This window comes from Salvelinus namaycush, chromosome 11 (assembly GCF_016432855.1).
Source record: "Salvelinus namaycush isolate Seneca chromosome 11, SaNama_1.0, whole genome shotgun sequence".
NCBI lineage: Eukaryota > Metazoa > Chordata > Actinopteri > Salmoniformes > Salmonidae > Salvelinus > Salvelinus namaycush.
Window position 1 is genome coordinate 23,335,035 of NC_052317.1, and position 22,207 is coordinate 23,357,241.

At 42.2% G+C, this 22,207-nt stretch overlaps 1 protein-coding gene across 1 annotated transcript in view; it reads right to left on the bottom strand.

Annotated features, from left to right (window-relative positions):
- LOC120055302 (ras GTPase-activating protein nGAP-like) overlaps positions 1–22,207 on the bottom strand; it is a 77,085-nt gene that overhangs the window by 19,274 nt on the left and 35,604 nt on the right. The window contains exons 4-6 of the mRNA XM_039003177.1: positions 19,254–19,344; positions 11,731–11,837; positions 2,566–2,678 (exon numbers count right to left, since the gene is read on the bottom strand). Of these exons, the coding sequence (XP_038859105.1) occupies positions 2,566–2,678; positions 11,731–11,837; positions 19,254–19,344 (311 nt within the window). The remainder of the gene's footprint in view (positions 1–2,565; positions 2,679–11,730; positions 11,838–19,253; positions 19,345–22,207) is intronic.

Genomic DNA, 22,207 nt, shown 5'->3' on the forward strand with positions numbered 1-22,207 from the left:
GCAGAGCACTTGTGGTGAAAAAGCTAACACTTGAGTAAATTTCTGAGGGAGTCTGATCTCTTTAAAAACCTGCTGCTGCCCCCCATCCTCAAAGTCATTTGAAAGCTAATCAGATCGCCTGTCTGAACGCCAGCCCTCACCATGTCCACTGCATTAGGACAGAAACCTGATACGTCTAATGGGAGGAAGGATAGGAACTTACTCGGCTGTGACCAGGTCCTTGAATTAACTAAATGCTGCCATATGATTCTGAACTGGTAGTACTTTGAAGCAGAATCACATACAATTCAACCTGGCATGATATTGCATGTTGTAACTGCAGTTAATTTCTATAATTCAGCTGGTTCAGATGGGACAAAAACAGTGTAGTACTGTATGAAACAACAAAACATCATCAGCTTCCAATACTCTACTCAGCAAACTGGATGCAGTCTATCACAGTGCCATCCGTTTTGTTACCAAAGCCCCTTATACCACCCACCACTGCGACCTGTATGCTCTAGTCGGCTGGCCCTCGCTACATATTCGTCGCCAGACCCACTGGCTCCAGGTCATCTATAAGTCTATGCTAGGTAAAGCTCCGACTTATCTCAGCTCACTGGTCACGATAACGACACCCACCCGTAGCACGCGCTCCAGCAGGTATATCTCACTGGTCATCCCCAAAGCCAACACCTCCTTTGGCCGCCTTTCCTTCCAGTTCTCTGCTGCCAGTGACTGGAACGAATTGCAAAAATCGCTGAAGCTGGAGACTTATATTTCCCTCACTAACTTTAAACATCAGCTATCTGAGCAGCTAACCTGATCGCTGCAACTGTACATAGTCCATCTGTAAATAGCCCACCCAATCTACCTACCTCATCCCCATATTGTTTTTATTTACTTTTTTGCTCTTTTGCACACCAGTATCTCTACTTGCACATCATCATCTGCTCATTTATCACTCCAGTGTCCAGTGTTAATCTGCTAAATTGTAATTATTTCGCTACTATGGCCTATTTATTGCCTACCTCCTCACGCCATTTACACACATTGTGTTATTGACTGTACGCTTGTTTATTCCATGTGTAACTCTGTTGTTGTTTGTGTCGCACTGCTTTGCTTTATCTTGGCCAGGTCGCAATTGTAAATGAGAACTTGTTCTCAACTAGCTTACCTGGTTAAATAAAGGTGAATATTTTTTTATTTTTTTTAAATCACATTTTACAGCAGAGGAAACATGACCCATCTACATGACCCATCTATAAACGAAAGACAGGATTGCCACCAATTAGATCATTATAAATGTAGCAAACAATGCGTTGGTCATTCAGCTCAGCATTCTCTAAGTAGGAGACATGCTGTCCACAGAACTAGAATGAGTTCTAGAATGAGTTCTCATTCTATTTCTATGATGCTGCCCTACCTGAAGTGCAGCGACTTGGGCAGGTGGGATTTCCTGGCCCTCCTTAAGAGTGAAGAGGAGGCGCTGGTCGCCATGGTGGCCATGCTGATGCTGTAGTATGGTCCTTACTGGGATTCACTCACATTAGCTAACCATGGCAGAGAGAGGCTGCATCTCCGCCTCACTCTGCCCATTATCACTGGCTACTGCTGGCTCTAATGCCTCTAAAGTCCACTTTCACTACTCTGGCTCACGGGGCAGGCAGACGTCATTCACGTGGGCGTACAGCCCTACACAGTGACAGATGCCATGTCAGCCTGAGCAAAGCTCGACAGTACTATATGCACGTAGCCTACCAGCTACCCGCTCAGCCACTAGCATAGATAGATACAGTACTTCTCTATGGCCGCTAGCCTGTTCATCACTAGCTCTGTAGGTTACAATCTGCACAGAACAGTCAGAGTGAGTGAGTGAGTATCTGTGTAGTGGTAGAAGCTGCATATTTTGCCTGGCGCACGGAGCTGCATATCAACACAGTCAGCACGGCCCTCGGCAGGCAGCAAAGGGCCCAGCATGGGGAAGACCCCCCCTCAGAGCAAAGAGGAAGCCCGCCAGGCAGGGCACTGTCTGCTGTCCCTCCGCCCCCCTCCTCAGAACAAAACTATTCAGCAAACTCACTGCAGCGTTGAGAACCCCAAATATATCAACATTAGCCCCCTGTTCAGACCAGGAGGAAGTGCACTGTGGATTACAATTGTCTTGGTCTCACATGCATGGATACAACAACGCCTAATTGTCCTATTATATTGACCGTATGCGAGGGAGGGAAGAAAGCAGTCAGGCTTACAGTAAGGCCATTATTTCACATGCTTATAATCCTGGAATCAAAGACAGATCTCAGAATAGCACTCAGGACTGATAATGGCTGGGAACATAATGTAAGATGTGGCTATCTTCTTAAAAGCCTGTACACCCACCCCCCCCCCCCCCCGCCTCTCTTCCACATTTCAATATCTACAATATCAGCTATACTTTGGTGGTGAAATATGAATAACCAAATGATGATCAGTAGATAGGCCTAAATCCACTCCGAGAGGCAGAATTAAGAAAAGAGATGTGAATTCAGTTCCTTGGTATTCAAACATAAAACAAATATGGAAGGAGATAATTGAACAGCCTACCTGTCATTTTCTGAATGTCTCAGGGAGGGCAGTCTGAAGCTGGTGTTGCGGTCCAGTTTGGTCTGACTCTTCGTCCGCTTTATGGATCCCTTCAGTCGTTTGCTGAAAAACCCCTGAAAGACACAACAGAGGAAATTACCTTCAGGAGAAGTGCTACACTCAGAGACGCACATTTGTTAGTTTGTATGGCTGTCTCTACTGTGGGCATCAGCAGTTGTTGCAACTAGTCTGTCTGCATTGGGAGAGCTGCTGTACCAATGATTGGCTAATGTGTCACACCGGTCATAAACTCTGTCAGCTCAGAATTTCTAACAAATGTTGTGTAATGTGTAGCCTACATAGAACTAGAATGAAGTTTTGTACAACACTATCACTGTCTTAGACTTTTGTTTGCTCATTTTGTGATATAGTAACTACAGTGTGACTGACCAGCTGACCACAATGACCAAGTTGGGGAGTGAATTCCATTGTCATGCTCTGGTGACACATAGGAAACTGAACAGCGTGTCTGGTAGTGTATTGTGAAATAACCCCAGTCAGACTGAATACTATGACGAGGTCACATTGAAACCAATAGGGGTCTTGAGTCAGAGCTGAGACAGGGGTGTATTCAGTGACCTTTTACCCCAGTATTACTCACATCTAACACCCAATCACTTCCTTGAGCTTTTTCTGCTTCATTTACAGTGAAGGCTGAGATATCAAATTAAACATGATCTGGATATATAGTGGGGCAAAAAAGTATTTAGTCAGCAACCAATTGTGCAAGTTCTCCCACTTAAAAAGATGAGAGAGGCCTGTAATTTGCATCATAGGTACACTTCAACTATGACAGACAAAATGAGAAAAAAAAATCCAGAAAATCACATTGTAGGATTTTTAATGAATTTATTTGCAAATTATGCTGAAAAATAAGTATTTGGTCAATAACAAAAGTTTATCTCAATATACCCTTTGTTGGCAATGACAGAGGTCAAACGTTTTCTGTAAGTCTTCACAAGGTTTTCACACACTGTTGCTGGTATTTTGGCCCATTCCTCCATGCAGATCTCCTCTAGAGCAGTGATGTTTTGGGGCTGTTGCTGGGCAACACAGACTTTCAACTCCCTCCAAAGATTTTCTATGGGGTTGAGATCTGGAGACTGGCTAGGCCACTCCAGGACCTTGAAATGCTTCTTACGAAGCCACTCCTTCGTTGCCCGGGCGGTGTGTTTGGTATCATTGTCATGCTGAAAGACCCAGCCACGTTTCATCTTCAATGCCCTTGCTGATGGAAGGAGGTTTTCACTCAAAATCTCACGATACATGGCCCCATTCATTCTTTCCTTTACACGGATCAGTCGTCCTGGTCCCTTTGCAGAAAAACAGCCCCAAAGCATGATGTTTCCACCCCCATGCTTCACAGTAGGTATGGTGTTCTTTGGATGCAACTCAGCATTCTTTGTCCTCCAAACACGACGAGTTGAGTTTTTACCAAAAAGTTCTATTTTGGTTTCATCTGACCATATGACATTCTCCCAATCTTCTTCTGGATCATCCAAATGCTCTCTAGCAAACTTCAGACGGGCCTGGACATGTACTGGCTTAAGCAGGGGGACACGTCTGGCACCGCAGGATTTGAGTCCCTGGCGGCGTAGTGTGTTACTGATGGTAGGCTTTGTTACTTTGGTCCCAGCTCTCTGCAGGTCATTCACTAGGTCCCCCCGTGTGGTTCTGGGATTTTTGCTCACCGTTCTTGTGATCATTTTGACCCCACGGGGTGAGATCTTGCGTGGAGCACCAGATCGAGGGAGATTATCAGTGGTCTTGTATGTCTTCCATTTCCTAATAATTGCTCCCACAGTTGATTTCTTCAAACCAAGCTGCTTACCTATTGCACATTCAGTCTTCCCAGCCTGGTGCAGGTCTACAATTTTGTTTCTGGTGTCCTTTGACAGCTCTTTGGTCTTGGCCATAGTGGAGTTTGGAGTGTGACTGTTTGAGGTTGTGGACAGGTGTCTTTTATACTGATAACAAGTTCAAACAGGTGCCATTAATACAGGTAACGAGTGGATGACAGAGGAACCTCTTAAAGAAGAAGTTACAGGTCTGTGAGAGCCAGAAATCTTGCTTGTTTGTAGGTGACCAAATACTTATTTTCCACCATAATTTGCAAATAAATTCATTAAAAATCCTACAATGTGATTTTCTGGATTTTTTCCCCTGATTTTGTCTGTGATAGTTGAAGTGTACCTATGATGAAAATTACAGGCCTCTCTCATCTTTTTAAGTGGGAGAACTTGCACAATTGGTGGCTGACTAAATACTTTTTTGCCCCACTGTATATATATGCAATTGTTGTTCTTTTATGACTTAATTCAATGGTTGAAAGAAGAAACTTGTAACTTTGAAATTATTCATAGCCAGATATTGTATATCTTGGAGTAGTGTATAATGCTTACCCTGGCCTGTATATTGACATAGGATATGGTAATGCAACACAGAGTACATATTGTGACCTCTGACAGTGAGAGAGTATTGCTAAGTCTGCACAGGAAAGCCATGTTACTTATTAGCAAAGCTGCAATAAACTCTAGGAAGTGCACTCCACTATAATTAGGTGTTGATATGCTTTGTAAAATTATTCACAATGAGGAGAGGTAGAGAGAAATAAAACATTTTACGTCCACAGAGAGGACAGGTACAGGAAGGCTGTCAGCTTTTTGTCATTCTCATTCACCTTGGCAGTGTGGAGGAGGTGAGTTTCAAACAGCTCATTTTCAGTCAGAGACAATAACAGCACAAACCTCTCCCCTCTGCTCCCATGGGTGCCTGAATTTATAAAGCCTGTCGTGTCAGCACAAGCTGACGGCAGTCATCACTTTGACTTGGTCCACAACCAGCACCTGGTTGGGGGATGTTACAGTAGATAGAAGTGAGGGTTAAGATAGTGAGGGCTAAGAGTGCCAGGGATCTAGACGTCTCTAATTAGAAGTACTGATCTAGACTCAGTGTTGTCTTTTAGATCATAATGAATAAGATTACACAGACCTGATCCTATCAGCACTCCCACTCTGAGAGACACACTGAATCTCTCTTACTTGAAACAGCCAGGTTACACCATTGGGAACATTCAGTGGTGGAAAAAGTACCCAATTGTCAAAGTATAGATACCTTAATAGAAACGTACTCAAGTAAAAGTGAAAGTCAGCCAGTAAAATACTACTTGACCAAAAGTCTAAAAGTATTTGGTTTTAAATATACTTAAGTATCAAATGTAAAAAATAATTTTTAATTCCTTATATTAATCAAATCAAAATGTATTTGTCACATGCACCGAATAAAACAGCTGCAGACCTTTCCGTGAAATGCTTACTTTCAAACTCTTAACCAACAATGCCGTTTTAAGAAAAATAGAGTTCAGAAAATACTTACTAAATAAACTAAAGTATCACAAAATAACAATAACGAAGCTACAGTATATACAGAGGGTACAGGTACCTAGTCCATGTGCTGGAGAACAGGTTAGTGGAGGTAATTGAGGTAATATGTACACGTTGGTAGGGGTAAAGGGGCAAAGCAGACGGCACCATTTTCTTGTTTTTAAAAGTCATGGACAGCCAGGGCACACTCAAACACTAGGGCATTATTTACAAAAGATGCATTTGTGTTTAGTCAGTCTGCCAGAGGCAGTAGGGATGATCACGTGTTCTCTTGATAAGTGCATGAATTGGACCATTTTCCTGTCCTGCTAAGCATTCAAAATGTAACAAGTACTTTTGGTTGTGAGGGAAAATGTATGGAGTAAAAAGTACAATATTTTCTTTAGGAATGTAGTGGAGTACAAGTTGTCAAAAATGTAAATAATAAAGTACAGATACCCCCCAAAAAACTACATTAGTCGTATTTTTACTTTACACCACTGGGAACATTCCCATTTTGCTGTGCAGGTAAAATAGCTTGTCTATAGAAACGGACAAACATTTAAGCAGACAAACATGAGTCACCTACCCACTAGTGGAAGTAGGCTAGACCCTTTGGTGAATCTAAAAAAACATGACATTGAAAAAAATGTAAGCTATCAGAGACCTTTTTAAAAGTAGAAGTTTTTCTTCAAATGTAGAAGTTGTTCTTCATCTATCCTTAACAAAATCTTCTAAAAGCGTAACAAGAAGCCCTATAACAGGCCAGAAATATGAGTAACGGTGATGCATGGCCCAATTCTTTTGGCTATAAATATCACCAAAAGCATGTCTCTGAGTTTTCGCAGTCCTTTGAGGCACACTCCCACAGTCTCTGATTAGCAAGCAAAAGTTTTCATATATATATCTCCCATAACACACTTCCATATTTACTTCACAACAACTGCACAGAGTTGGTTCTAGACTTCAAGTCCACGTCTGAGAATGTGAAAAATGCTGATGCATTATGCGAGAAGCTATAGTAAGGTAAGATTTAGCTAGATAAACCCACAGAGCTCCTATTAAATGAGTTCTATGTGTAACAAGGTTGAAGCACCCTATTCCCTGCATAGTGCAGGGTCTAAATTACTGCATTACAGTGCATTCAGAAAGGATTCGCGTTCCTTGACTACAAAGTGGGATTAAAATGTATTTAATTGTTATTTTTTGTCAACGATCTACAAAAGATATATGAAAAATAAAACACCAATTTATCTGGATTACGTAAGTATTCAACCCCTAAGTCAATAGATGTTAGAGAGTCACCTTTGGCAGCGAGCTTTCCACACCTAGGTTGTACAATATTTGCACATCATTATTTTTGTTGTGTTGGATTTGCCTCAAACATAACGCTTTTCCAAATGTTTTACAGTTTTACTTTAGTGTCTTATTGGAAATGGGATGCATGTTCTCAAATATTTTTATTCTGTACCGCCTTTATTCTTTTCACTCTTTCATTTAGGTTAGTATTGTGGATTAACTACAATGTTGTTGATCCATCCTCAGTTTCTCCGATCACGGCCTCATGGTGAAATCCTTGAGTGGTTTCAAATCAAATCAAATTTTATTGGTCACATGCGCTGAATACAACTTTACAGTGAAATGCTTACTTACGAGCCCATTCCCAACAGTGAAGAGTTAAAAATTAATAAAAATATATATAATTGCTAAATAAAAAAGGAAATAGTAACACAAAAAAATAACGAGGCTATATACAAGGAGTACCAGTACTGAGTCAATGTGAAGGGGTATGAGGTAATTGCCGTAATACAGCATTTACATGTGGGTAAAAGTGACTAGGATATACAGTATAATAAACAGGGCAGCAGAAGCATATGTGAAGTGTGAAAGAATCTGTGTGAGTGTGGCGTCAATATGCATGTGTGTGTGTGTGAGTGTATGTAGTATGTGTGAGTGTGTAGGTAGTGTCACGTCTGCTCCCGCTCTTCCCCCCCCTGGCGCTTGAGGGCGCCAGGCTGCCCTGCATCACGCACGCCTATCATCCATTAAGCAACACCTGCCTTCCCTCGTCACGCGCATCAGCGATATTGGACTCACTCATCATCTGTTATTACTTCCCCTATATTTGTCAGTTCCCCAGCTCTGTTACCCGCTTCTGCATTGTTTTTTGTTTGTGTTACTCGTTTGCTGACGCTGTTCCTGTCTCGTTCCATGTCTGTTGTTTATTAAATGTTTTACTTCCCGTACCTGCTTCGTCTCTTCAGCGTCCATCCGTGTGACAGAATGCAGAAGCCATCACACGAAGCGTCGGGGAGTACTGGCGTTCCGGTTGGTATGATGGCATCGGCTCTGGATCGCCACCGATAGAACCGGGGGTGCCTAGCCAGCTCGTTGGGCTTCCACGCCCTAGCTGGTTTGAGAGGTTTCCTTGCCCCGGATGGCGCCCATCCCACGTCGGGCCTCAGCCAGATAGTCAGTTTTTGTTTGCCCAGCCGGTCCAGAAGTTTTTTTTGTTTTTGTTTTTGTTGGTGACGTCGGGGTGGATTCCGCTGCCGATGGAACCGGGGGTGCCTAAACCAGCCCGTCAGGCATCCACGCCCTGGCTGGCTCGAGAGGTTTCGTTGCCTCGGTTGACACCTGGACTCACTCATCACCTGTTATTACCTCGCCTATATTTGTCAGTTCCCCAGCTCTGTTCCCCGCTTCTGCATTGTTTTTTGTTTATGTTACTCGTTTGCTGATGCTGTTCCTGTCTCGTTCCATGTCCGTTGTTTATTAAATGTTTTACTTCCCGTACCTGCTTCATCTCTCCAGCGTCATTCCATGTGACAGGTAGAGTCTAGTGAGTGTGCATACTGTAGAGCCAGTGCAAGGGAGTCAGAGCAAAACAATTAAGATAAATATATTAAATAAATAATAGAGCGGGTCAATGTAAATTGTCCGGGAAGCCATTTGATTAACTGTTCAGCAGTCTTATGGCTTGGGGGTAGAAGCTGTCCGGGTGCCTTTTGGTCAGACTTGGCACTCCCGTACTGCTTGCTGTACAGTAGCAGAGAGAACATTCTATGACTTGGGCGGCTGGAGTCTGACAATTGTTAGGGTCTTCCTCTGACAGTGCCTGGTATAGAGGTCCTGAGTGGCAGGGAGTTTGACCCAAGTAATGTACTGGGCCGTACGCACTACCCTCTGTAGCGCCTTGCAGTCAGATGCCGAACAGTTGCCATACCAAACCGTGATGCAGCCAGTGAAGATGGTCTCAATGGTGCAGCTGTAGAGCCTTTTGAGGATCTGAGGACCCATGTCAATTATTTTCAGCCTTTTGAAGGGCAAGAGGCATTGTCGTACCTTCTTCACGACTGTGTTTGGACCATTATAGGTCCTTAGTGGTGTGGACACCAAGGATCTTTAAGCTCTCGACCTGCTCCACTACAGTCCCGTCGATGTGAATGGGGACATGTTCGCCCTCCATTTCCTGTAGTCCACAACAAGCTCCTTTGTATTGCCCATGTTGAGATAGAGGTTGTAGTCCTGGCACCACACTGCCAGGTCTTCGACCTCTTCCCTATAGACCGTCTCATCATCATCGGTGAGCAAACTTAATGATGGTGTTGGAGTCGTGCGTGGCCACGCAGTAGTGGGTGAACATGGAGTACAGAAGGGGACTGAGCACGCACCCGAGGAGCCCCCCGTGTTGAAGGTCAGCGTGGCGGATGTGTAGTTTCGAACTTCACCACCTGGGGGCGGCACGTCAGGAAGACCAGGATCCAGCTGCAGAGGGAGGTGTTCAGTCCCAGGGTCCTGAGTTTAGTGATGAGTTTGGAGGGAACTATGGTGTTGGACGCTGAGCTGTAGTCAATGAACGGCATTCTCACATAGGTGTCCCTTTTGTCCAGGTGGGAAAGGGCAGTGTGGAGTGCTGTTGGGGTGCTATGTGAATTGAAGTGGGTCCAGGGTTTCTGGGATGATGGTGTTGTGAGCCATGACCAGCCTTTTAAAGCATTTCATGGCTACAGATGTGAGTGCTACGGGGCGGTAGTCGTTTAGACAGGTTACCTTGCGTTCTTGGGCACAGGGACTATGGTGGTTTGCTTGAAACATGTAGGTATTACAGACTGGGTCAGAGAGAGGATGAAAATGTCAGTGAAGACACTTGCCAGCTAGTTAGCGCATGCTTTGAGTACACGTCCTGGTAATTAGTCTGGTCCTGCGGCCTTGTGAATGTTAGCCTGTTTAAAGATCTTACATCAGCTACGGAGAGCGTGATCATACAGTTGTTTGGAACAGCTGGTACTCTCACGCATAGTTCAGTGTTGCTTGCCTCGAAGCGAGCATAGAAGACATTTCGCTCGGCTGGTAGACTTCCGTCACTGGGCAGCTCTCTGCTTGGTTTCCCTTTGTAATCCGGGATGGTTTGCAAGCCCTGCCACATCCAACGAGCGTCAGCGCCGGTGTAGTAGGATTCGAACTTAGTACTGTATTGACACTTTGCCTATTTGATGGTTCGTTGGAGGACGTAGCGGGATTACTTGTAAGCATCCGGATTAGTGTCCTGCTCCTTGAAAGTGGCAGCTCTAGACTTTAGCTCAGTGCGACTGTTGCCTGTAATCCATGGCTTCTGGTTAGGATATGTACGTATGGTCACTGTGGGGACAACGTCATCGATGTACTTATTAATGAAGCCGGTGACTGATGTGGTAAACTCCTCAATGGCATCAGATGAATCCCGAAACATATTCCAATATGTGCTAGTGAAACAGTCCTGTAGCTTAGCATCCACTTCATCGGACCACTTCCGTATTGAGAGCGTCACTGGTACTTCCTGTTTGAGTTTTTGCTTGTAAACAGGAGGATAGAGTTAAGGTCCAATTTCCCAAATAAGGGTGGGGGAGAGCTTTGTACATGTCTCTGTGTTTGGAGTAAAGGTGATCTAGAGTTGTTATCCCTCTAGTTGCACAGGTGACATATGCTGGTGGAAATGAAATAAAACAGATTTCAGTTTTCCTGCATTAAAATTCCCGGCCACTAGGAGCACCGCCTCTGGATGAGCATTTTCTTGTTTGCTTATGGCCTGATACAACTCGTTGAGTGCGGTCTTAATGTCAACATCGGATTGTGATGGTAAATAGACAGCTATTTTAAATTACAGATGAAAACTCTTGGTAAATAGTATGGTCTACAGCTTACCATGAGGTACTCTAACTCAGAATAGCAGAACCTTAATATTGGAGATCGCGCACCAGATGTTGTTAATAAAGAGACACACACCACCACCCCTGATCTTACCAGACTTTGACGTTCTGTCCTGCCGGTGCAAAGAAAAAACAACTAGATTGATATTATCCATGTCCTAGGATGGAATAGGAAGACCATGTTTATAGCGGAGAGTTTTACCACTGACTGAGCTGCTGAAAGCCCATGGCCATCAATGGGGCTTTGGGGAGTTTTAACTGAAATAAAGTCTAATCAAGTACAGAGAGGGTTGGGTTTGCAGTCTGCCCATATGCTTCAAATAAGGGAAAGACTTCTAGATATCAAAATAATATAAAATAGCAAAATAATACAAAACGGCAACAAATATTAATGGCTTCCTAATTGCTTCCAACATAACAGTTATTGTACGTCAAACTGTACAAAGAGGCTTAAAATGTCTAATGTGTGCGTTTTTTTCTGAGAGGTTTGTTATAAAGCAAAAGACAAGTTTTCGTTGGACATCCGTGTATATTGGACAATAAACATATTTTCTAATCATAACAATAGCACTCACCGGTACTTTGAAGGGAGATGAGTTGGGTACGTCCAGGGATATGTTCTTCTCTGAATTCCCCAGGACTGAGATACTCCGCCTCCTGGGGGACCTCTCAGCAGACACTTCTGTGGACAACAGACAGAGAGAGAACGAGAGTGAGCAGGAGTAAGATAGAGCGATTAGACAGAACAGACAAGAGGAGTGAGTCTGCACTTTACTCCACTAACTCAATACTACTCAATCAATCTAGCTAGCTGCCTTGGACTGGGGGAGGTTGAGTTATATGAACACAGATTCTGCCACATTCGGGAGAGGGAGCCAGAGTGATGGGTGTACAAGCTGTTGACGATATCTAGATCACCAAGGAAGAGACTGAGGTGGGCTGTATCGAGCAAGCAATTACCTCAGGCCACAGGCTGCCACGAGTCTGTGTTGTGGTCCCCCAAAAGACAAGCTATAGCATTGAATTAATGCACTAACTCACTAACTAAATAAATCTCAGAATGCTATTCAGAGGGGTCTGTAATTCATTGACATTGAGGTTCCTGCTATAAGGTCACATAGTGTTATTTGCTTCCCAGTAATCCCCTGTGAACATTCTGGATGATAAAATAAAAACATGACAATATTAATCTATTTCTCTGTAGAAGATTTTATTTTCGGTCTGTTCTGACAAACTATTCTGTCTCTTCCAGTAAGCTCAGTAAGGTTATGGCTATGTGTGCCATGGATGAGGATGGACTCAACCCACATTTCATTTTCCCTCCGGTGGTCTCAGTTTACAGTGGCAGGGCAGGGCCATTATCATGGGACTCCAGCTGCCAGCTGCTAGGCCCCAGTAAGCCTGGGCACCGGAGTGTCAGTTCAGCCTAGCCTCCTGAAGCAGAGCTGCCCTCAACTGAAAAACACCACAATTTCTCATCCCTGAGTCCCTGGCTATGTCCCAAATTGCACCTTAATACCTATATCAGGAGTCAGAAACAGGCTGCCCATGGGCCAAAAAATACAAAAGTCACCAGGAATTCAGGACCTAAGACTGGGGCGAAGGTTCACCTTCTAACAAGACAACGACCCTAAGCACACAGCCAAGACAACACAGGAGTGGCTTCGGGACAAGTCTCTGAATGTCCATGAGTGGCCCAGCCAGAGCCCGAACTTGAACCCGATCGAACATCTCTGGAGAGACCTGAAAACAGCTGCGCAGCAACGCTCCCCATCCAACCAGACAGAGCATGAGATGATTTACAGAGTAGAATTGGAGAAACTCCCCATATACAGGTGTGCCAAGCTTGTAGCGTCATACCCAAGAACACACGAGGCTGTAATCGCTGCCAAAGGTGCTTCAACAAAGTACTGAGTAAAGGGTCTGAATACTTATGTAAATGTGATATTTTATTTATTATTTTGGCAACATTTTCTAAAACCTGTTTTTGCTTTGCCGTTATGGGGTATTGTGTGTAGATTGATGAGGGGGGAAAAACGATGTAATCCAAACAATTTCATCCATTTTAGAATAAGGTTGTAAAGTACATTTTTGGGGCAAAGTCAAGGGGTCCGAATGCACTATATACTTGTCATTTTTGGTCAATGATCTACACAATATACCTTGATTAGATGAGTATTCAACCCCCTGAGTCAATAAATGTTAGAAACACCTTTGGCAGCGATTACAGCTGTTGTCTTTTTGGGTAAGTCTCTAAGAGCTTTGCACACCTGTATTGTGCAATATTTGCCCATTCTTTTCAAAATTCTTAAAGCTCTGTCAAGGTGTTGGGGATCATGGCTAGACAGCAATTTTCAAGTCTTGCCATAGATTTTCAAGCAGATTTAAGTCAAACCTGTAACTTGTTCACTCAGGAACAATCACCATCTTCTTGGTAAGCAACTCCAGTGTAGATTGTACTTTGTGTTGTAGGTTATTGTCCTTCTGAAAGGTGAATTCCTCTCCCAGTGTCTGGTGTAAAGCAGGTTTTCCTGTAGGATTTTGCTTGTGCTTAGCTCAATCCTGTTTCTTTTTATCCTGAAAAACTCCCCAGTCTTTACCGATGTCAAGCATACCAATACCATGATGCAGCCACCACCATACTTGAAAATAAAGAGGCAGTTACTCAGTGATGCGTGTGCCCCAAACATAACACTTTGCACTTAGTCCAAAAAGTGTATTCCTTTGCAGTGTTTTTTTTGCAGTATTACTTTAGTGCCTTGTTGTATACATATGCATGTTTCTGAATATTTTAGTTCTGTATATTTGTATTCTTTTCACTCTGTCATTTTGGTCATTATTGTGGAGTCACTACAATGTTGTTGATACTTACTCAGTTTTCTCCCATCACAGCCATTGAACTCTATAGCTGTTTTACCATCACCAATGGCCTCATGGTGACATCCCTAAGCAGTTTCCTTCCTGTCCTGCAGCTCAGTTCAGAATCTTTGATGTGTCTGGGTGGTTTAATACATCATCCACAGCATAATTATTAGCTTGACCATGCTTAAAGATATATTCAATGCCTGATTTGCTACTGTTACCCATCTACCTACAACTGCCTTTCTTTATAAACTTTTGAAAAGCTCCCTGGTCTTTGTAGTTGAATCTGTGCTTGGAATTCAATACTTGACTGCGGGACCTTACAGATGTACTGTATGTATGGGGGACAAAGGAAGGAATAGTCATTCAAAAATCATGTCAACCCCTATTATTTAGTCCAAATATCTTAAGTGATTTGTTAAGACACATTTTACTTCAGAACTAATTTAGGCTTGCCTAACAAAGGGGGTGACTACTTATTCAACGACTATTTTAGTTATTCAATTTGTAAACATCTCTCGAGTTTTATTTTCACTGACATTAGGGAGTATTTTGTCTAGATCAATGAAAAAATGACAAATAAAATCTATTTCAATCCCACTTTGTAACAGTTCAAGGGAGGTGTAGACTCTATATAGACACTGTATGTGTAATCAATGTATGAAATTTATATTTTCAAATACAAATCTCTTTTTGCGCTTAGTTGTGGTCAATTTGCAGTGTCCAAATTATAATTATGTTCCGGCCCCCCGACCATCCGTTTCGCCAAAAATTAGACCCATGGCTGAATCTATATTTGAACAAAAATATAAACGCAACAAATTCATTGATTAATACTGTGTTACAATTCATATGAGGAAATCGGTCAATTTAAATGAATTCATTAGGTCCTAATCTATATTTTTGTAAAGTGTAGTTTCCTACCCAACTTATATAGTGCACTACTTTTGACCAATGTCCTGGTCAAAAGCAATGCAATATATAGGGAATACAGGGCCATTTAGAACACATTCCTAGACTTCCACAGCCAGGTCTGCTGCTGCTGCAGCTGTATACTACCGTCTGCCTTACCAATGCTTCACAGAGCAAAGAAAGCCACGTCTCCCAAATACAGATGTCCCAAACTCTCCGTCACAATGAGATCGCTGGCCGATATCCAGGGAGCTATTGATTGGAAGCTAAATTTAGCCCCTTGAGGATAAGCCCTGTGCGACATGAATGCAGCCTGTGCTGTGAAAGAAGAAGCCAGAACCATTTAATGCCTTGTAAAGAAAACAAGTTATACCGGACAAGATAATGAACTGAGAACGTCTAGGCTAGAGCAACACCACATACGGTGACCGATCCCGCATTTCAGACAGGTTGTGAGACACTGCTTGCAGCAGTCAGCTATTAAAAAGGCTACTTTGCAAAGTGCTATATCAAGTTCTTCCTCAGATACTGTCCTCTTGGCACCCCTGGCAGTAGCCCGGTTGGTCTTATAAACATTGCATGCATCATAATTCAGAGCCTAGCATGCATAGCATGCATTTATTTGTAAGCTACAGTACTAGTCAAAAGTTTGGACACACCTACTCATTCAAGGGATTTTCTTTATTTTCTACATTGTACAATAATAGTGAAGACATCAAAACTATGAAATAACACATATGGAATCATGTAGTAACCAAAACAGTGTTAAGCAAATCAAAATATATTTTATCATCTTTGAGATTCTTCAAAGTAGCCTTGATGACAGCTTTGCACACTCTTGGCATTCTGTCGTCCAGCTTCACCTGGAATGCTTTTCCAACAGTCTTGAAGGAGTTCCCACATATGCTGAGCACTTGTTGGCTGCTTTTCCTTTACTCTGCGTTCCAACTCATCCCAAACCATCTCAATTGGGTTGAGGTCAGGTGATTGTGGAGGCCAGGTCATCTGATGCAGCACTCCATCACTGTTATTATTGGTCAAATTGCCCTTACACAGCCTGGGAGGTGTGTTTTGGGTCATTGTCCTCTTGAAAAACAAATGATAGTGGGACTAAGCGCAAACACGATGGGATGGCGTATCGCTACAAAATGATGTGGTAGCCATGCTGGTTAAGTGTACCTTGAATTCTAAATAAATCACTGACAGTGTCACCAGCAAAGCACCATCACACCTCCTCCTCCTCCTCCATGCTTCACTGTAGGAACCACACATGAGGAGATACTCCATTCACCTACTCTGCATCTAATAAAGACATTGCGGTTGGAACCAAAAATCTAAAATTTGGACTCATTAGACCAAAGGACAGATTTCCACAGGTCTAATGTACATTGCTCGTGTTTCTTTGCCCAAGCAAGTCTTTTCTTCTTATTGGCGTCCTTTACTAGTGGTTTCTTTGCAGCAATTTGACCATGAAGACCTGATTCACAAAGTCTCCTCTGAACAGTTGATGTTGAGATGTGTCTGTTACTTGAACTCTGTGAAACATTTATTTGGGCTGCAATTTCTGAGGCTGGTAACTTTAATGAATCATTCCTCTGCAGCAGAGGTAACTCTGGGTCTTCCTTTCCTGTGGCGGTCCTCATGAGAGCCAGTTTCATCATAGCGCTTGATGGTTTTTGCGACTGCACTTGAAGAAACTTTTAAAGTTCTTGACATTTTCAGGATTGACTGACCTTCATGAGTAATGATGGACTGTCGTTTCTCTTTGCTTATTTGAGCGGTTCTTGCCATAATATGGACTTGGTCTTTTACCAAATAGGTCTATCTTCTGTATATCACCCCTACCTTGCCAAAACACAACTGATTGGCTCAAACACATTAAGAAGGAAAGAAATTCCAGAAATTAACTTTTAACAAGCCACACCTGTTAATTGAAATCCATTCCAGGTGACTACATCATGAAGCTGGTTGAGAGAATTCCACTTTTTTGGTTACTACATGATTCTATGTGTGTCATTTCATAGTTTTGATGTCTTCACTATGATTCTACAATATAGAAAATAGTAAAAATATGAGTAGGTGTCCAAACTTTTGACTGGTACTGTACTTGTGTGCTGCTATAGCCCTTTGCTTTAGCTACAGTCAAGGAGTTAGCTAAATATTTTCATAAATAAACTGATAAAACACCCATGCAAATGTACTATGTACACATGCCAACAGAAAGGAACGAGGTTGGTAGCTAGCTAAGTGTGTCACTGTAGAAAAGTATTTATAAACAAAAAAATCCAGCCTCTTAAAAGTTTAGTTCATTTTCGTTTTATTATCTATACAATAGGCTATCATTGATTTTGGCCCAATAGGTCTGACATATTACCTCTTTCAATGAGCTTTCCATTTTGGTAGAGTTATTTTGCCTAAAAACCTTTAGGCCTACCTATAGAAAAAATACATGTTTTGTTTCATGATCTAGCCTTGTTTATCATTAAATATTGGAATAATTGAAAAGGCTATCATAATTCATGTTACTGCTAGGCTATATATCAAATTCATTTGAATTAATGTTTTTGCATATTCCAAATGCAATAATCTTTTTTCTTATGAGAGTTTATGTCTGCTTGTTTACATGTTTTCAACTGCATTTGAGGTTTGGTCCAACAGAATCGGTCATAAGGAAATTGAAACATTATTTTACTGTAAAAGAGTTGAAGTTAACCTTTCTAACGATACCCTTTTTATGTCTCAACTCCTCAAATTGTGTGCAGAGAAGACACTACTAAAACAGGAGTATCAATGAACATTGATTCTGGAAAATGAATGCTCAGCTCGTTGCGCGTGGCATTGAAGTAATATGTACCGCTAGCAGCATTTAAGTCAAAGACCTATACTAGCTGTCTAGTCTGTTTATAAATGTACAATAGGCATAAAAACACAATTATATAAGGAATTAGCAAATCGTTCTTATTTTGAGAAATAAGGTAGGCCACTTGATTTCAACATCTGAACAAAGTGGACAGGCTAGCATGCTGTTCATAGAGTTGGAGACGGACAGGAGGGAGTGTTCATAACAATTCAACTGTTCTGCCTTGTTAGCTAGCAAATAGATCCAAGTTGGCTAAACTTGAAATATAAAGATTTGCTGGCTGGCTACTCACTAGCATGTGGGCTTGTGCTTGAGGAATTGTTTATGAGACCTGTGTTAATTTTCTATAATGCCTGCTACAAAAAGTATGTCATTATTAGTGAATGTGCATTATGCATGGTTCTGGTAACATTTAACAAAAATTGCATTTTCATAGACGGACTTGAAAGCCAGGTCAGTGATTATTGCAAAAAATAATAACATTATGAGTGAGGCTTATATTTAGCCTAATTTCACACACCCTGAATTCATTACATTATTACTGACTGTTTGAAATGCAGTGTATTTGACATTTAAATTGTAAAACGTTTATTTTGAGATTTGTAAAACAAAAAATAATTGATATACAGTGAAATTCCGATACATTAAAATGTTTTTAAAAAGCAGATTTTTAGGCCATGTCACCCAGCCCTAATTCATGTTTTCCATATGACAATAAAAATGAATTCACATGACAATTAAAGTAATTGAAATGTATTATCACGCCGATTGAGTATATAAAAATGTAGGCTACATGTCTAATTAGGCGTATATCCGTTACTTTGTGCGTCTAGGCTTATTGTGGTGCCAATTTAAGGTAGGCTATCATTAGGCTAATTAAGCTTTCATTTGTATTTATAGAAAATGAGACGCAACAGCAACGCACTTTGCAGGAGAAAGACACATTCCAAGATTACTTTTCTGCCCGTAAATTCCCAGCAGTGTCGCAGGAGAAAAAGAGGTAATTCAATGAGGTTTTCTTTGAAATTGTTCACTTGGACTATGGGCCCGTAACAAAAAGGGAGAACGGGAAGGGATGTGGTACTTTCAAGTGCAGCACAACCAGGCTACACACTGCCTTGCTTATAGTACGGTCTGAGACACCCTCATGTCTCATGCCCTCAAAGAAATGGAAGCCAAGCTGAGAGACCTATTGCAACTAGGTGATGGTTTCGTTGTGTCAACGGACATTTGAATTAGCAGAAGGGGACAGTTTACTGGGGATTGTCTTCAGTTTCATTGAAGGAAAATATAAATGCCACACGGTGTTGTTGTATGTGCTCACAGCTCAAGGACACCACACATCAAAGGCCATTTACCAGAAATATGAAAGTATCCTGAGGAACTGGAACGTGCAGCGACAGGTGAACATCCAGCAAGCGGTGACTGACAGCGTAAGCAACATGGTCAAGGCCTTCAACTTACCTGGTTTTGAGGAGATCAATGATGATGGACAGGAGGAAGATGATGCATCCGACACGGAAGAGGGCGCGCCACCTGGGCTCTCAGTTCCAAACTGACCATATAGCCAACAACGTGGACATGATGGTAAACCACTACTTCAAAGTCAAATCTCCATTTACAGTGCCCAATTCACATGCTTCAGCTCGCAATGAAGGATTCCTTTAACATATATGATGGGGTTAGTGGACAGATCCAGAAAGTGGGGAAACTTGTGAAAAGCATTATGAAGTGTACATTGAACACAGAGGAAAGGGACAGATTGGGAGTGCGTCCCACATCAGTCTGCATGACAAGATGGAACAGCCAATTACGCATGATTGAATCTGTGTTGAAGATGTTCGAAAGACACCCCTTGTGGCAAAACAAACTGAAGTCTACCTTCGACGATGCAAAACTCACCTTAAACGAAGTGCGTCACCTACAGGTCCTGGCCGAGGTTCTGACACCACTAACTGACCTCAGAAGGAGTTGGCGACCCTGGGCATGATTCTCCCTGCCGTGTCTGGAATAAATTAACTGTTGACTACTGTGTCTGTCCATAGACATTGCTGCTTTTGTAGAAACCCCATCAGATACCGTTTCTACTCGGTACAGGCGGTACTAGAATGATAAACATCTTGTCTAGCCGCTGTCCTGGACCCCAGGTTTAAAAGTTAGTGGGTGATAAGGGATGAACTGGTGTGTAATCTCTTGGAGAGATCAGACCTCTTTGTGAAGGTCCCGTGTGGCTCAGTTGGTAGAGCATGGCGCTTGCAACGCCAGGGTTGTGGGTTCGATTCCCACGGGGGGCCAGTACAAAAAAAGTATGAATGTATGTACTTGTAAGTCGCTCTGGATAAGAGCGTCTGCTAAATGACTTAAATGTAAAATGTATGTAAATGAAGGAAACCGAGGCTATCAACGCTCCTCTGGCAGGTGCATCTGCCATACCAGTAGCACCAGCAGTACCTATCCCTGCCCCTTAGCAAAACAAAGTGCCCAAAAGACCTTGCATGTTCAGCTTCTACTTCATTCAGCAGCAGCGGCCCTCTATAGACAAGAAAGAAGAGGTAGAGGAGTACCTAACGGCCGTGAGAAGCAATGCAGACGAGGATGTGGAAAGACAACTCCGTATCCCTTCCCCCACCTGGCAAGAGTGGCCCGAAGGCTGTTTAGCATCCCCAGTGGTTCTGCAGAGTGTATTCTCCACTGCTGGCACCATCGCATAAGCCTGAATCCAGAGACTCTGGCCAAACTTCTAAAAGTTCATTCAAAAAGGCACTGAGCCTAATAAGTAGGGTGTTCACCCATAAAATGATTAATTAATTCAAGGTTTATACAAATATGTCCATTCAATAGAGAGAAAAAAAACAATATTCTAAACCCCATGTTTCTAACATATATTGTTAAAAAGTTAGATGGTTTTCTCTGAGAATTTAGCATGTTTAGAGTTAATGTAATTGACATTAATTTCATAGCACCCTCTTGAATTGCCCTGTTTTTCTCTACATTCTAGAGTGAGTGAGTGAATGAACGATTGAATAAGACAAAATGTTGTTTAAATGTTGAGCGCTTAATGTTCCTGACAGCCTATTGTGTCACACTTGCAAATGCTTCACAATTAATTTATTTGTAGACTCTAGGCTTGAAATAATAGGCTAATGATATAGCCTAAATAATAAAATATTTGTTCCTTCTTAGACTACCCGTTTTGGCTCCTGACCTATTTAGTGTTTATATACAGATTAATATGTAGCCTATTTAAATGATGACCGCTTCTTACAGTCACATTTTCATGTTGTTTATTAAAATAATTTTAATTAAAATCAAATGGTTTGGTTTCAATACTTCAAATCAAATGGTAGGTCCATGTAGTCTCAAATCGATGGGTGTCGGTTAAATTGTGATTTTAAACAAAAGGATGAATGGAGGGAATTGAGAGGTTTTTTTCCTTTGAGCAAGGAGCATGTTTTAACGGTAGGAAAGGACATTGAGCGCCTTGCGCACCGCCCTGTGAGCGGGATTTCAGACGCTCAACTCCACTTACTCTGATTCAGAGGAGACTGAGCTCTCTGGCTGGGGAAGAGAGACACCTATCAAACGTAATGCACATCCTTACTACTTAATAAAACTATGGACATTGACAAACAGCAAAGTAAAGATGATCAAAGTTACGCACATCTTCAGTTCAGTGTTCGTGAAAGATAGTAGCAAACCCATCATATGGAGCATTGCATATATACAGTACAGACCCTAAATGAAAATAAACAGACAAACTTCAGAACCGAACATAACAGCTTTTTAACAATGATGCTCTGCGCATATGGGAATTAAGCATGAATAATCAACTTAATTTCAAACAATAGAGTCTATAGAAAAAAGACGGGAGTGAGTCAGTACCTCGGTCACAGCTGTTCCCCATCATCTGAAGAGGAGATTAACAGGGTTAGCCTGCATCCGATTGGCTAAACACAGAACATCACCATCAGCAAACGAGGTGAAGTAATTTCCCTTTTAACTGTTCATCTTCTACAGTACTATGAAGCCATCCCAATGATCTCAGTTTTCTTTCAAGATCATCCCAGGATCTCCGTTTTCTTAATGAACTAGTTTTGTTCCTGCAGTCTGGCATCCCACCTATTTCTCCCTGAAATAGCGCTCCATGCTTCTCCTGGTCCCCCTCTCGCTCCCCTTCTCTCTTGGAGTCTCCCTCTGCTATCTACCTCCCTCGTCTTCTTCCTTTCCCTTTCCCTATCACACTCACTCTCTCCTCTTGGCAGCAATTCTAACCTTCACTTCATCAGACTCCTTTTTGGCATGCCAGCAGCGGAAGAGATTTTACCGCATTTATTCAATCAATTGCTGTAACTGCACTCCACCGTTCCTCTCAACAGAACAGAACTGCAAGTACTTCCCTCTTCAGTTGCGCTCCCTCC